This window comes from Panthera pardus, unplaced genomic scaffold (assembly GCF_024362965.1).
Source record: "Panthera pardus isolate Hobbes unplaced genomic scaffold, ASM2436296v1 HiC_scaffold_8, whole genome shotgun sequence".
Taxonomy (NCBI): Eukaryota; Metazoa; Chordata; class Mammalia; order Carnivora; family Felidae; genus Panthera; species Panthera pardus.
This window is the reverse complement of record NW_026527013.1, coordinates 135,192,249-135,209,970: the sequence shown is the minus strand read 5'-3', so window position 1 is coordinate 135,209,970 and position 17,722 is coordinate 135,192,249. Positions and strand designations below refer to the sequence as shown.

Here is a 17,722-nt window from a genome sequence, read left to right as displayed (position 1 = left end):
CATAAGTTCTATCAAAATAAAAAATATTAGTCAGGTTACAACATTTTGAAGTTTTGAAAACACGGTGCTCTTGGGTCTCAGGATATTCTCATTTCCTATGTGCCTTAAAATGCTCTATGTTAAAAAAATTTTAGATGAATATGAATTTTTTTTTCTGGTGTGGACTTCTTTTAAAATAATTTTTTTATTCTGAAATAATTTTGGTATAAATGTAAAATTTTAGGATTTATTTTGTTTAGACAATTTCTGAAACTTGGGCATTCATCTTGGAACCTTGTGGGTCACAAAGATTTGGTTTAAGTGACAGTTTGGTCATTTAGACAAGCTATTTATTTTTTTCTAAACATAGTTGGCTCATGTTTAAGATTTTTAAAAATTATATTTAATAGATTTTACTCCCCTTCCCAACTTTCCTATTCTCATTCCTTAAAATAATTGGAGATGACCTATAAAGGCTCAAGTAAAGGATTTTGGGATATGGCTGATTTGATTTTAAAGCAGACATTTTTTCCCATCTCAAATGTAGTTGAAATAAACTTTGTATTTCAGTCAAGCCCAAGATCAGAGGTATTTCTTCACACTAACCAAAAGAAACTGGAGCCCTGTTAGCAGTGTCAGAAACAAGCTAACCGTATTGGCAGTTTTTGGAAGCAAGTTATAGGCTTATATTCTATATTTCCACATGATACTAAATCTAAACATTTTATGAAGGAAAAAAAGTATGCTAACATTTGGTCCACAATGACCCATCTGAATAAAGTATGAATAAAGTAATGTTACAACCAGGGTTAAAAAATAAACTTATTGTAAAATCCATATGATAATCAGTGAGCCAGTTCTCTAGCAACTTCCATGGGTGACACATGCATTTTTCTAGCTGATATCGTGAAATGCACAACATTTTGGTAGATGGTAGTGGGGACCGGAGTGTAGATAAGAGCTACATAAATCTTTGAACAGGTTGCTATTTTCAAATAAAACTTCAGATGACATCTCAATGATGCCTTTCTAGGGAAAATGCCTCTATGTCTCTATCAGCAATTCTGCCATACCGGCCTCTCACTCATCAACAAATACTCAGATAAATCTTTACTGTGCCAGGCACTAGACCAATTACATATGATGACTCAGGAATCTAAGGAGAGTCTTTCTTATCCATTCTTGCCCTATTACCAGTGCCGCCAGTACAATGAGAAAGCCCCACATGCCCTAGTTACTACCTGACAAGACCCCATCAATGGCAAACTACAGTTTTTACAAAAGACATGTATTTTCCAGAAATAGGATATTGGGAGAGGGGGATCAAGTGTTCCAAGTGTGATTAACTGGGGAATATGGTTTAATTAAAATGGACCATCATATTAAATATCAGTATGTCTGAAAGGGAAGTGTTGTTGCATTGGTGGCATGGAAACATTCAGCTACTCCATGAGGATCGGGGTCTTCTAATTTGCTGTTGGCAGCTGTAAACAGCACTGTGTTCATTTGACCTGTGCTGTTTTTACCATATAATTCCAACTCGGTGGTGTTGGATTGTAATATTAGTTGTAGAAAGTGATCATTTTGTTTTCATGATTGCTGTTATGGTAGAGATTCTTAGGAATGAAATGCAACTGTTACAATAGAATATGTAGAACTGGGAAGTCAAACCAACCAAGATATCACGCTGGGTTAGAGAATAATGGAAAAGGTGGGTACAACTGTAAATTATGAAACATTCACAAGATAAATTTCCAGCAATTATAATCATCCAGAATATAGACCAAACTGAGAAATAAGTGAAAAAGAAGTCTAAGCATCGAGAAAAATAATTCTATTTCCTCCATAAAGAGGCCATTCTTAGGTACTAAGGTCAGGAGCTAATACTTTAGCATGTCCAAAACTAAAGGCACTGGTATAATACAGCTGATATTCTCATTACACAAAGAAGCCTTAAATTGTGTCCTAGTTTTTAATTCACAGTAGATAGTCAATGAATCATTTCAGAGCAGGTGCATTAGTGAGAGGGACAACAAAATCAATAGACAGAATTCAAGACAAGATGAAAATAGGAGCACAGATTTCTAATTTCCAACCATCCTTACACAGATCCTAAACTTCCTCAGGAAAGAAAAAATTCAATAGACTATAAAGACTGTAAGGCATCATCCATTCATGGTCCTAGGAAGTGCCCAGCACATTTTCACCCCACCATAAGGAGCTCAAAACCATTCCCGACACTGAAGAGTACATAGCATTGCCTGTGAAACCAGAGCAGATGAGTAAGAATGAAGGATAACTCTGAAATCAGCAGTAAATTAGTAAGCCAGTAAGTAAGTAAATAAACAAATACCTATTTAAAACTATGAAATGAATACCAGATTTGGAATTTAATTCATAAATGGATTTTTAAGTAAGGGACACATGGGATTAATAAAATGAATGAACGGAAAGAAAAAGATGTAAAAGACACAGAAGAAATCAAAGTAGGAGGACTCAGTGTGTAATCGCATATTGAGATAAGAGAAAAAGAAACAAATATCTAAGGGTTTTGAAGCTTAAAAGAGAAGAATTTGGTATCTTAAAATATATAGGCTTCTGTTTAATGAAAAAATAAGTCATTCACCTAAACATGGAGATAAGTAGGATGTGAAGACAGTCTTTCTCCACCTCGTTTGACTTGTTTCTCCTCCTTTGTAAATTCAAAACTAGGAAGGAATTTAAGGTTTCTATGTGTAATGAGAAAATCAAATATATTAAACCAGTGCCTTTAGTTTTACACACAGTTCTAAATTATTAACTCTAAATTATTTGTTCTAAGTTAATCTGATCTCAGTGCCTAAGGAATGGCCTGAGCAAATTTGTCATGTAACGTCCATTTCCAGTATGCCAATCTGAAGCACAGAATTTGAGTACTAAAAGTGACCATCATCAGATTTCTCTACCTCATGTTACAGGTTAGAAACAGAATCCAGATCTTCCATTTTCATTATACAATGTTCCAATCCAGAAAGCAAATTCTCCAGAATGTTATTAAATGTTAGGAAATAGAGTAAATAGAAATTAAATTGTTTAAAGGAAATGTACAGGCAATGCTTTATCCTGTGCAAAAATCTGTTCCTATAATGTTGTGACTTGAATAAATTTATTTAATGTGAATATAATTATGTATAACAAAGAACCTCACAATATAGAGGATTTTTTTAATAATAAAACTGTGGTGAATGAATGATTAAAAAAATTGTTTTTTGAGAGAGAGAGCAAGTGTGAGTGGGGCAGAGAGAGAGAGAGAGAGAGAGAGAAGATTCCACGCCCAGTGCAGAGCCCCACGTGGGACATGATCACCACTGTGATATCATGACCTGAGCCAAAATGAAGAGTAAGACACTTACCAACTGAGCCACCCAGGCACCCTTGAGTTTTTAATAAAATCAAAACTAATCAGATTTTTACTGTATTTGACAATCATATGTTATGCTTCCTTAATGTGAAGCCCTCTTATAAATAAAATAGGAAAATTAAATAAATAAAAGAGTCTTGCCTAAGTACTTGTGAAACCACAACTAAGTAACTTCCACATTGGAAACTGAGTGGAAACTATTCACACTGCCATAACAGAAAGGATTTGAGAGTCATCACATGTGTTTAAAAAGTGTTAATTTATAAAATAGGTATTTAAAAACCATTTTTCCCAGAGGATTTCTGAAGTGAGCTTCATACTGATTCAGAAAATAATAAACTACAAAACTAAAAAAATTTATCAAGGGCCAATATTTGTGAATGTTGCAATCATGTCAAAATGCCCAGGTCCAGTTTGTACCTAATTTAACAATACCATATTTGGGGCCAGTCATTTGCACACTTACAACAAATATACAGCATTTAAAGAAAGACACGGGAAATGCTCCTTCAAATGCATGAACCCAAAGCACTGATTAAAGAATTCCAGCAGCTGCTGATGAGTTATTTCCCCAAACAAAGTAACTGCAGGAAACCCAATATGCTAAAGTTCACATGGAACAGTTAATGTATTTAATTGTGCCAATCATTTCAGATGAGGCAAACTGACAACCTGGTTTTTCTGTACCTGCCAATGTCAGTTGTGTATACACACAAGTGTGGTAGCCCTTTTTTCGTTTTATAGGCCCTTTCAAATAAAGTGTTATTACTGGGGGAAGAGGGTGAAAGGGGTGTAGGGAGAGAATGACTCATCCTAAGATGGGCTGCAATGTTCCAGTTGTCTCTCCAAGGAGATCACTGAGACTGGCATTTGCTTGATCTAAGCCAGACAGGAAGCTGGTTTTTTTTTGTTTTTGTTTTTGTTTGTTTTTTTTTTTTAAAGTTATGTTTATGACATAGTTGGTTAAGAGTGCAGTACAGGAAGCTGTTTTCAAACCTGGTCCAATAGCCAAAGTCATTAACTCACAACTCTCCTTAAATCCTGCCACCTATGGAATCCTAATGTGCATCCCCTAGGTCTAGGTCACCTTTATCTCCCTCTCCTCCTTTCTTCGCATTCTCACCTCCAGTCAATCACCCCACCACCAGGACACATGTTCAGAGCCAGGCTACCTGCTCTGGTGGCCTCTTCAGATCTGTCACCCAGGAATAGTCCTCACTAGTCCTGGATTTTTCTTTCCCCTCGCCCCTGCTTGAAAGTGTATCTGTCCCTGTATTACTGTTCTTACTGTGAGGTTGCTGGCTAGCTAATCTGGGCCAACATGTTCCTGGATAAGATTGGTTGAAACTGTAGCCCATCAAGGAATAGATCTTCATTTTTCACATGGGCCCTTTGGAGGTAGGTGATTTACATCAAACAGTAATGCCAATGTCAGAAATGTCATACTGTGGACAGTGATTTGGGGACAGATGCTCTATTATACCTTTCAAACCATTCCCAAGTAGATAGCTATTACATCTAAATGTGGAATTGCCTTAGGTTTAGGTCAAATAAACAGTTCTGACTTATCACTGAATTTACTAAATTTATGCCTATTTTGAAGACTTTTGATATTAACAAAATTTATATAATAGACAGGACTTCAACTCTCAATCAAATAAAATAAAACTTACCTCTTTTTCTAATCATTTTTGAAAGTACAACAAACGTAAAGATACTAATTATTTTTACAAACCTGGATGAAGTCAAATATGGTAAGAGGCAGAAGATCATCCAAAATTGCTATATCTTTGGAGAATCTATTAAGAATCCCACCTATAATATAAAAGAAGATAGATTCCTCAAAAAACAGTAATCTCAAAAGGACAACAATATTTGATAAGTTTGGATCATAGCAGAAGCATTCAAAAGTCAAATAAGAATTAGCATGTAATAAGATAAATAAGGTCTTAGAAAATTTTAGTGTTGTACAAAGATTCTAAGCAACTGTATTCAAGTGATGGTCTCCTACTTTTAAACCTTTATAAAATGTAGCTTCCTGTAAGATTCATTCTACTACTATCTTACACTTGCATGCTTGAATTTAATGATAATTTACTGGATTTGTTATCGTATTCCATCTGTATTCCATAATGCATGGCTCTCCCTCTCCTCTGACTGGTATACCTTCCTGACACACCTCTTTAGAACCCACAGCTACTGTTAATTTCTGCCTGCCCGTTATGTGGACCTCCTTTGCCATGCTTGCTCTTTCTACACTCTTCACTGGCAATCTAAGCTTCAGCCTGTCTTCTGAATTCCAGACTCATGTTTGTAAGTCTGATAATGTTTTCCTTCAATGAAAATAAGTTATGTATGGAGTGTTTACTCTATGTCAGGCATAATGCTAGGCACTGAGATAACAGAGGTGAATAAGATGAGCTCCTTGCCTTTAAGGAATTCATTTTCTAGCGGAAGTTAAAGACATAATTTGATAAAACATAATACTGTACAAAGTGATATTGAATATTATCATTCAGCCCCCCTGCCCCCACCATTAACTGTAAGATAGAGTCTAAAACTCTTAGTTTAATATTTAATGCCTTCCATAATCTGGCCTTAAACCACCTACCAAATATAGGCTTCCTCTACACAAACATTCTGTTTATCCATTAAATTGGTCTATTCTTTATGCTCTACACTTTCCTAGCTCCCTGCCTTTTCCATATAGTTCCCTTTGCCTGAAAACCTTTCCCCTCATCTCTACTCATCAAAATCTATGTCTCCTTCCTGGCCTAATTCAAATGTCTCGTCGACAAGGAGGCATCAATGTTTGCACCAGTTCAAGCAAATCTCTTTCTCCTCTGGACATACCTAATACCTTTAATATATTTTGTCATGAACTCTGTTGTAATGACTATATCCACATCTTGTATCACAGTCACTTGTTCATGTCTTACCTCTATTTCTCGATTGTAAATTGTTAGAGGTCAATGGGACCATGGCACACTTAGTTTGTATCCCTCACAGCCCTCAGCAAAAAGTCTTATATGTAGGAATTATTCAATGAATATTTATTGATTTAAGGCACTATCACTAGCCTTTAACAATAATATGTTCTTTAGCATATTTAATTAAACATATTTGTATATCTTTCCATAAATAAAGAATTGGAAAAAAAAGTCTATGGATTTATACTGTTTAGAAAATGAAAGTTCACTTTGGTGAAAAGAATATCATTCTGGTGCTTACTGTATTTCAAATGGTAGTGTTCCATCAAAGTTATCAATTCACATTTTCATCTATTCAACATAGTCTACTGAGCACCTACTACGTGTCCATGTATCTTAAGGTTGTTTAAATAGTGACATAGAAAAATTGGGTAAGGAGTCAAAATCAAGGTCAATGTACAATTGGAGAGGGCACATGTGGGAGAAACTCAAGTGCACATACAAGGCATAGAAGCATCGGTTGCTGCCCAGTATAGCAGAGAATATTTAGGCAAAATAATGAGAACAAGTGAATCATAAGTCAGTTATAGTAATGGTTTTTAAAAGAAAGCATAATCCTTGCATAGAGAAATTGGGGGGGGCAGAGGTGGAAAAAGAACATCTAGATGTTGTAAGATCATTTTGTTACTTCTTATGCATCCTGTTCTCCTGTCTTGGTAAATAAGACAAATTAGAAAACGAAATGAAATACCATGTGACTTCACTCATATGTAGAATTTAAAAGGCAAAACAAACTAACACGGGGGGAGAAAAGAGAGACAAACCAAGAAATAGACTCTTAACTATAGGGAACAAACTGATGATATGAGAGGGGAGGTCAGGGGTGGGATGGATTAAATGGGTGATGGGCTTTAAGGAGCGTTCTTCCTAAGATGAGCAATGGGTGTTATATGTAAGTGATGAATCACTAAATTCTACACCTAAAACTAATATCACACTGTATGTTAACTAACTGGAATTCACATAAAAACTTGGAAGTAAAAAAAGAAAAGAAAAAAAGAAAATGAAATAAATGAGGGGGACCTGGCTGACTCAAGTTCGTGGAGTGTGCAACTCTTGATCTCCAGGTTGTGGGTTCGAGCCCCACATTGGGTGCAGAGATTTCTTAAAACTAACCAAATCTTAAAAAAAAAAGAAAATGAGGGGTGCCAGGGTGGCTCAGTCGGTTAAGCACTGACTTCAGCTCAGGTCATGATCTCATGATTTGTGAGTTCCAGCCCTGCCTAGGGCTCTATGCTGACAGCTCAGAGCCTGGCGCCTGCTTTGGATTCTGTGTCTCCCTCTCTCTCTGCTCCCTCCCCTGCTCATGCTCTGTCTCTCTCTCTCTCTCTCTCAAAAATAAACATTTTTAAAAAAGGCATTAAAAAAAACAAAATGAAAATAATGGTAATCATTTAAATATGAAATAGAGAAGGTTCAAGACCAACTGTGAGCAGTGTATAAAGGAATGAGGAGCCCTGGAAAGTAAAGACGTGAAAAGGAAAGTGCACCCCCTATGGGAACAAGGCCCCATAGAAAGGAACAACATTAGAGACCTAACATTTATTTCACATTGGCTCTATAAAGACAAGTAGGTTGCCTTGTTGAATTCTCATAATGATCCTCTCAGATAATTATTCTTTTCTCCATTTCACATTGTGGAGGCAAGGCTCAGAAGAGCAACAAGCCTATGTTTATCACTCGTATGGGGCCAAGCCAATGCCTATGGCTTGGAGCCAATGCTCCATTACATCTCACCATCCAATTCTGACTGCTGGAAACTGGGGCAAATTTCCTAACTTCTCTGGGTTTCAGTTTTTCTATAAAAAGGTGAAATTATTGAATCAAGGTAATTTGACATTCTCTTTTACCTCAAAAATTTCTTAGCTCTAAAACAGGATAACGATGAATATACTCAAATGAGTCAAGGCTTTAGTGACACACAAAGACTTCAAAATAAATAGAAAGAAGATCTTTCTGAATACTGACACTGACATTTTGTTACCCAGATAAAAATGATATATATTTATTATCTTGAGATCTTTAGATAGAAATCACTCTAAAAATCTCAATCTTGGAACTTATTATTTGCTTTATAATTAAATATTTCTGTGTCTACCTCCTCTCCCTTGTCTGTGAGTTTTTCCAAGTCAAAAACTGTACCTTTTGCATCTTTTCATGCCAACCTCTGGCTTAGTGCCACACAAAGTAAGTTCTCCATAACCTTTCATATTTACCTTTTTCTTTTGATGAGAACATTTAAGTTTTACTCTTAGCAAATTTCAATTATATAATACAGTGTTTTCAATTACAGTCACCATGTTATATACCCTAGTTCCTCAGACCTTATTCATCTTATAACTGAAAGCTGTGCCCTTTTACCAACCTCTATAATCGCGCAAAAATATTTTACAAATACATTTGGGATTTGTTCCTCTCCCACCCACCACCAAAAACAAAACAAACAAAAATAACCCAAAACGTTGGAAAAATTTATTTGATCATCTTTGAATAGTTACATGAAACTAGATTATTCTGTCCCCATCAAGAAACTTCATCAGTAAAAGAGTTTTCTATTTTCCTTGGTCACTTCAAATCTGCTTCTCTTTTAAACAATACTATACATTGGCAACGAGATACCTGAAAAAGGGCTAGAGCAAATATCTGAATAGAAAAGGACAACGAACCCAGAAAGGCCTGTTTCTGTTGCTACACTCTCAGCAGCATCACGGTCTAACAAACTAAGCTACTCTAAACAGCTAAGACAGAAACACGGAGCAATAATGTCTGGTAGCCTACAATTTCTAGGAAATGTGCATGCGGGTCATAAGGAAGTTCAACAAAGGGCAGATGCTTCCATCAAAAGCCAACGCTACCACTAAAAAAAAACCCAGGGAAACTGTAGGACCTTTTGCTTGTGGATCAGCAGTTTCATTTTGTATACCTAGTCAAATACCTGCTTTCAACGTGTTGAGGGTTGACACAGGTGCTTGAAGAACAGAATGTAACATTTTGTGGTGTAAAATTTTCGACACTGTGATTAGAGTATGCACCAGTGGTAAACCTCTGAAGAATCCCAGAGCAAGCAAAGTGTCAGCTACTCCCACATAAATATAAAAGACATAATATGTGCTGGTATTGGTGAAGATCACTGCATAACTGCTATTTATACTCTTAGTACTATTCCCTTTGTCTTGAGAAGGCATTCTGCAAAGCAAAAAGAAATTGTTATTTGGCAACCAAACTTTCCCGCTGGATTTCCAATACATGTAAACAAAACTGAACTTGAGTCTGAAGAAACACAACATATTTCATTAGCGTTAAGTTATGCCTTTAATCTCATGGACTCACTACTGCAGCAAAGTAGTCAGTTTTTTCACCATTGAAAGAGATAGGATTGTTATTACACAGTCAGAAAAAATACCAAATGTAAAATTCTGTTTTCAATATTTTTATTGCATTTTATGGAAACTAAACACAACTAAATCCTTTAGGAACTGACAAACAGCTGCAGAAACAGCACGTGCTCACAATTTTAAACAGGAGAACTTAATTTTCCATTTCTATAATACTATGGGGAAATGAACTTTTATTCATTATTCAATATTCTTTAATAAGATCCAAATAATCAATAGAAACAAAATATAATCTGCAATAGAACATGGAATACTCACTGTCTAAGCAGCCACAACACAACCAAAGAAACAGCCACCTGGAATAAAACAATACACACTTAATTTTTCCCGACATCTCTACCTATTCATCCCAGACCCAGCTCTAATTCCACCATGACAAACAGCAAAATACACAATTTCTTTTTCCTTTCCTTTGCTTTCCTGGTCCAGCAGCTATAATAATTGTCCTAAAAATCATCCTTTGTGGTGAGAACATGTTAAGTTAGTGGAATTCAAATTTCACTGCATTAAATACTTTGCCATTTCTCTCTCTCATTCAACAGAAACTATTCATTGTATCTCACAGGAGAGCAAAATTTAATCTTTTAAATAATAAACTTTGTTCTAAGGATCCTGGGAAGATGGCGGAGTAGGAGGACGCTGGGCTCACCGCCTCCTGCTGATCACTTAGATTCCACCTACACCTGCCTAAATAACCCAGAAAACCGCCAGAAGATTAGCAGAATGGAGTCTCTGGAGCCAAGCGCAGACGAGAGGCCCACGGAAGAAGGGCCCCTCCCAAAGCGGATCTCCGAAGGAAAAGCGAGCTGAGCCTACCCCTCCCGCCCCTGTGCACCTTGACAATCCACCCCAGCTAATATGCCAGATCCCCAGCACCACAAGCCTGGCAGTGTGCAAGTAGCCCAGACGGGCCACGCTACCCAACAGTGAATCCTGCCCCTAGGAGAGGGGAAAAGAAGGCACACACCAGTCTGACTGTGGCCCCAGCGGTGGGCTGGGGGCAGACATCAGGTCTGACTGCGGCCCCACCCACCAACGCAAGTTATTCAAGACAGCACAGGGGAAGTGCCCCCCAGTCCCGCAACACTCCAGGGACTATCCAAAATGACGAAACGGAAAAATCCCCATCAGAAAAAAGTCCAGGAAATAACAACAGCTAACAAACTGATCAAAAATGATTTAAACAATATAACAGAAAGTGAATTTAGAATAATAGTCATAAAATTAATCACTGGGCTTGAAAACAGTATAAAGGACAGCAGAGAATCTCTTGCTACAGAGATCAAGGGACTAAGTAACAGCCAGGAGAGCTAAAAAATGCTATCAACGAGTTGCAAAATAAAATGGAGACAACTACGGCTTGGATTGAAGAGGCAGAGGAGAGACTAGGTGAACTAGAAGATAAAATTATGGAAAAAGAAGAAGCTGAGAAAAAGAGAGATAAAAAAATCCAGGAGTATGAGGGGAAAATTAGAGAATTAAGTGATGCACTAAAGAGAAATAATATAGGCATAATTGGTATTCCAGAGGAGGAAGAGAGAGGGAAAGGTGCTGAAGGTGTACTTGAAGAAATAATAGCTGAGAACTTCCCGGATCTGGGGAAGAAAAAAGGCATTGAAATATAAGAGGCACAGAGAACTCCCTTCAGAGATAACTTGAATCGATCTTCTGCACGACATATCATAGTGAAACTCGCAAAATACAAGGATAAAGAGAAAATTCTGAAAGCAGCTAGAGATAAACGTGCTGTAACATATAAAGGGAGACCTATAAGACTCGTGACCAATCTCTCTACTGAAACTTGGCAGGCCAGAAAGGAATGGCAGGAGATCTTCAATGTGATAAACAGAAAAAATATGAAGCTGAGAATCCTTTATGCAGCAAGTCTGTCATTTAGAATAGAAGGAGAGATAAAGGTCTTCCCAAACAAAAACTGAAGGAATTCGTCACCACTAAACCAGCCCTACAAGAGATCCTAAGGGGGATCCTGTGAGACAAAGTACCAGAGACATCGCTACAAGCATGAAACCTACAGACATCACAATGACTCTAAACCCATATCTTTCTATAATAACACTGAATGTAAATGGACTAAATGCGCCAACCAAAAGACATAGGTTATCAGAATGGGTAAAAAACAAGACCCATCTATTTGCTGTCTACGAGAGACTCATTTCAGACCTGAGAACACCTTCAGATTGAGAGTGAGGAGATGGAGAACTATTTATCATGCCACTGGAAGTCAAAAGAAAGCTGGAGTAGCCATACTTATATCAGACAAACTAGACTTTAAATTAAAGGCTGTAACAAGAGATGACGAAGGGCATTATATAATAATCACAGGGTCTATCCATCAGGAAGAGCTAACAATTATAAATGTCTATGCGCTGAATACAGGAGCCCCCAAATATATAAAACAATTACTCACAAACATAAGCAACCTTATTGATAAGAATGTGGTAATAGCAGGGGACTTTAACACTCCACTTACAGAAATGGATAGATCATCTAGACACACGGTCAATAAAGAAACAAGGGCCCTGAATGATACATTGGATCAGATGGACTTGACAGATATATTTAGAACTCTGCATCCCAAAGCAACAGAATATACTTTCTTCCCGAGTGCACATGGAACATTCTCCATGATAGATTACATACTGGGTCACAAAACAGCCCTTCATAAGTATACAAGAATTGAAATCATACCATGCATACTTTCAGACCACAATGCTATGAAGCTTGAAATCAACCACAGGAAAAAGTCTGGAAAACCTCCAAAAGCATGGAGGTTAAAGAACACCCTACTAAAGAATGAATGGGTCAACCAGGCTATTAGAAAAGAAATTTAAAAATATATGGAAACAAACGAAAATGAAAATACAACAATCCAAACGCTTTGCGATGCAGCGAAGGCAGTCCTGAGAGGAAAATACATTGCAATCCAGGCCTATCTCAAGAAACAAGAAAAATCCCAAATACAAAATCTAACAGCACACCCAAAGGAAATAGAAGCAGAACAGCAAAGACAGCCTAAATCCAGCAGAAGAAGAGAAATAATAAAGATCAGAGCAGAAATAAACAATATAGAATCTAAAAAAACTGTAGAGCAGATCAATGAAACCAAGAGTTGGTTTTTTGAAAAAATAAACAAAATTGACAAACCTCTAGCCAGGCTTCTCAAAAAGAAAAGGGAGATGACCCAAATAGATAAAATCATGATTGAAAATGGAATGATTACAACCAATCCCTCAGAGATACAAACAATTATCAGGGAATACTATGAAAAATTATATGCCAACAAACTGGACAACCTGGAAGAAATGGACAAATTCCTAAACACCTACATGCTTCCAAAACTCAATCAGGAGGAAATAGAAAGCTTGAACAGACCCATAACCAGTGAAGAAATTGAATCAGTCATCAAAAATCTCCCAACAAATAAGAGTCCAGGACCAGAGGGCTTCCCAGGGGAATTCTACCAGACGTTTAAAGCAGAGATAATACCTATCCTTCTCAAGCTATTCCAAAAAAGAGAAAGGGAAGGAAAACTTCCAGACTCACTCTATGAAGCCAGTATGACTTTGATTCCTAAACCAGACAGAGACCCAGTATAAAAAGAGAACTACAAGCCAATATCCCTGATGAATATGGATGCAAAAATTCTCAATAAGATACTAGCAAATCGAATTCAACAGCATATAAAAAGAATTATTCACCATGATCAAGTGGGATTCATTCCTGGGATGCAGGGCTGGTTCAACATTCGCAAATCAATCAATGTGATACATCACATTAATAAAAGAAAAGATAAGAACCATATGATCCTGTCAATCGATGCAGAAAAGGCCTTTGACAAAATTCAGCAACCTTTCTTAATAAAAACCCTCGAGAAAGTCGGGATAGAATGAACATACTTAAAGATCATAAAAGCCATTTATGAAAAGCCCACAGCTAACATCATCCTCAATGGGGAAAAACTGAGAGCTTTTCCCTGAGATCAGGAACACGATAAGGATGCCCACTCTCACCGCTGTTGTTTAACATAGTTTTGGAAGTTCTAGCATCAGCAATCAGACACCAAACGGAAATCAAAGGCATCAAAATTGGCAAAGATGAAGTTAAGCCTTCACTTTTTGCAGATGACATGATATTATACCTGGAAAATCCAATCGACTCCACCAGAAGTCTGCTATAACTGATACATGAATTTAGCAAAGTTGCAGGATACAAAATCAATGTACAGAAATCAGTTGCATTCTTATACACTAATAATGAAGCAACAGAAAGACAAATAAAGAAACTGATCCCATTCACGATTGCACCAAAAAGCATAAAATACCTAGGAATAAATCTAACCAAAGATGTAAAAGATCTGTATGCTGAAAACTATAGAAAGCTTATGCAGGAAATTGAAGAAGATATAAAGAAATGGAAAACCATTCCGTGCTCATGGATTGGAAGAATAAATATTGTCACAATGTCAAAACTACCCAAAGCTATCTACACATTCAATGCAATCCCAATCAAAATTGCACCAGCACTCTTCTCGAAGCTAGAACAAGCAATCCTAAAATTCATATGGAACCACAAAAGGCCCTGAAGAGCCAAAGTAATTTTGAAGAAGAAGACCAAAGCAGGAGGCATCACAATCCCAGACTTTAGCCTCTACTACAAAGCTGTCATCATCAAGACAGCATGGTATTGGCACAAAAACAGACACATAGACCAATGGAAGAGAATAGAAACCCCAGAACTAGACCCACAAACGTATGGCCAACTAATCTTTGACAAAGCCGAAAGAATATCCAATGGAAAAAGACAGTGTGTTTAACAAATGGTGCTGGGAGAACTGGACAGCAACATGCAGAAGATTGAAACTAGACCACTTTCTCACACCATTCACAAAAATAAACTCAAAATGGATAAAGGACCTGAATGTGAGACAGGAAAGCATCAAAACCCTAGAGGAGAAAGCAGGAGAAGACGTCTCTGACCTCAGTCATAGCAAGTTCTTACTTGACACATCCCCAAAGGCAAGGGAATTAAAAGCAACAATGAACTACTGGGACCTTATGAAGATAAAAAGCTTCTGCACAGCAAAGGAAACAACCAACAGGACTAAAAGGCAACCAACGGAATGGGAAAAGATATTTGCAAATGACATATCAGACAAAGGGCTAGTATCCACAATCTATAAAGAGCTCACCAAACTCCACACCCGAAAAACAAATAACCCAGTGAAGAAATGGGCAGAAAACATGAATAGACACTTCTCTAAAGAAGACATCTGGATGGCCAATAGGCACATGAAAAGATGCTCAACGTCGCTCCTCATCAGGGAAATACAAATCAAAACCACCCTCAGATATCACCTCTCGCCAGTCAGAGTGGCCAAAATGAACAAATCAGGAGACTATAGATGCTGGAGAGGATGTGGAGAAATGGGAACCCTCTTGCACTGTTGGTGGGAATGCAGACTGGTGCAGCCACTCTGGAAAACAGTGTGGAGGTTCCTCAAAAAATTAAAAATAGACCTACCATATGACCCAGCAATAACTGCTAGGAATTTACCCAAGGGATACAGGAGTACTGATGCATGGGGCACTTGTACCCCAATGTTTATAGCAGCACTTTCAATAATAGCCAAATTAAGGAAAGAGCCTAAATGTGCATCAACTGATGAGTGGATAAAGAAATTGTGGTTTATATACACAATGGACTACTACGTGGCAATGAGAAAGAATGAAATATGGCCCTTTGTAGCAACATGGATGGAACTAGAGAGTGTAATGCTAAGTGAAATAAGCCATACAGAGAAAGACAGATACCATATGTTTTCACTCTTATGTGGATCCTGAGAAACTTAACAGAAACCCATGGGGGAGGGGATAAAAAAAAAAAGAGGTTAGAGTGGAAGAGAGCTAAAGCATAAGAGACTCTTGAAAACTGAGAACAAACTGAGGGCTGATGGGGGGTGGGAGGGAGGGGAGGGTGGGTGATGGGTATTGAGGAGGGCACCTTTTGGGATGAGCACTGGGTGTTGTATGGAAACCAATTTGACAGTAAATTTCATATATTAAAAAATAAATACATAAATAAATAAATAAAAAGAAGTATTATGGAAGTATAATACATGTCCACTTCACTAGGAATGTAAATCCAGTCAGGGCTTCTTTCTTAACAAAGAGAAGATAAATCATAAAGAAATAGGATACAGCAGTACTCTGACACATTTATTAAAAATTACAGAATGAGGGGCACCAGGGTGACTCAATTAGTTAAGCGTCCGACTCTTGATTTCAACTCAGGTCTCAATGTCAGGATTTGTGAGTTCGAGCCCCGTATCTGGCTATGCACAGTCAGCTTGGGATTCTGTGCTTGGGATTCTCTCTCTCCCTCTCTCTCTCTGCCCCTCCCCCTGCTTGCACTCTCGGTCTCAAAAGTAAAATAAATATTTTTTACAAAATTACAGAATGAAAACACTAAACATAGGATCTTGAAATACTCCAGTCAACAATCCCCTCTGGTTGTTGTAAGAAGCAGAAAACTGTCTCCTACTCTGTTATTTGCATTTCTTCTCTAACTACTCAGTAAATGCACTGCTCAGCAGAAGCACTAGAAAGACCAACATAATAGAAATTTTATAGCCAATATCCTTGAACTTATCTAAGAACTTAGAGAAAATAGTGCTCTGTAGTAGAAAAAATGGTATAAAAATAAAAAGGTAGACTGACTCCCTTATCAAAATAACATATTAATGATATATAGTAATGAACTGAATAAGTCAACAAGTCTTTTTCAGTTTAGCACTCTGAATAAAAACGGGAAGCATATTGAACCAACCCGATGAAATCATAAAACCTAAATTGAAGTATCGTGCCTCTGAAAACTAAAAATGGATAAATCACTGTCATTAAGGAACAAATATCTTAACCTTTCTTCAGGTTTTCTGATCATGATGAACTAAAAGAACTAAACTATCTTCCTGGATTATCATCTGTACCATGATGCATACTAATGAGATACGTCAATATTAACGAGAAAAGGGCACACTGGTGTTAAGAAGCTTAGTCTAGAAGAAAAAGTGTAAATTTGGATTCAAAGAAGTTGACAGAATTCTGAACATTAGTGAATGACTTATGTAGCTATATAAATGTGCACATAATTAAAACAATTGCTATTTGTCTACTATCACCAAGGTTTTATTATTCAAAATTTTGAGAGCCAGTTCATTGACAATGGTCCCAGGACACTGGCCAAAAAGTCTCATCACATTATATTATTTCTTGCCTAGAAAATGGCATTATCAATTGTTTTTCCCATTTTAAAAGAGATTTTTTTGCAATAACTGTGGGAGCTCCACTAATAATTTATATCGTCTTGCAATTTAGTTTCTAGCTTGAAGACAAAAGACCACTATCTTCGTGATTAAGTGAGCTAGTAATAATATACACATGTGCAGCAGCTCAGAGCTCAACCACTAATTAGTTAATTAATTATACACCATTTTGAAAGGTACATAAGTTCAATTCCATGGAGCTGCATAGGACAAAGGTCCTATAAATTAAAATAAATCATCACCACATTCAGATAGGCCCATTTTTTTCTTATGTAACATGTAACTCTATAAACTGAGGATAATTAAGAATGTGACCTTTAGATGCAGAGGTTTAAATCATCAACAGTCATGAAAGGCTGGTTTGAGATTAAATGTGGCACGGGAATAGGTTTCATTCACATTAAGGTTGGTCATTTGCATGACTGGCAGAGATTAATGAGGTAAATATAAAATACATTTCAAAGCAAATTTTATTACTCTTGTAATAAATAATACACTTATGTGAGAGTGTCAAATTATCCAACTCCATATTTTTGGAGTATAAAGTATATTATATAGTATATTATATATATATTTGGAGTATTTTAAAGTATAAAAGGGATTATTGAACTTTCAT

The 17,722-nt window shown here is 36.9% G+C and overlaps 1 protein-coding gene across 2 annotated transcripts in view; it reads right to left on the bottom strand.

Annotated features, from left to right (window-relative positions):
• Positions 1–17,722, bottom strand: part of CFTR (CF transmembrane conductance regulator) — a 181,352-nt gene that overhangs the window by 59,804 nt on the left and 103,826 nt on the right. For both annotated transcript variants that reach the window (XM_019418034.2, XM_019418035.2), the window contains 3 exons: positions 10,023–10,060; positions 9,305–9,555; positions 5,115–5,194 (listed from right to left, as the gene is read on the bottom strand). In XM_019418034.2, coding sequence (XP_019273579.1) covers positions 5,115–5,194; positions 9,305–9,555; positions 10,023–10,060 — 369 coding nt within the window. The remainder of the gene's footprint in view (positions 1–5,114; positions 5,195–9,304; positions 9,556–10,022; positions 10,061–17,722) is intronic.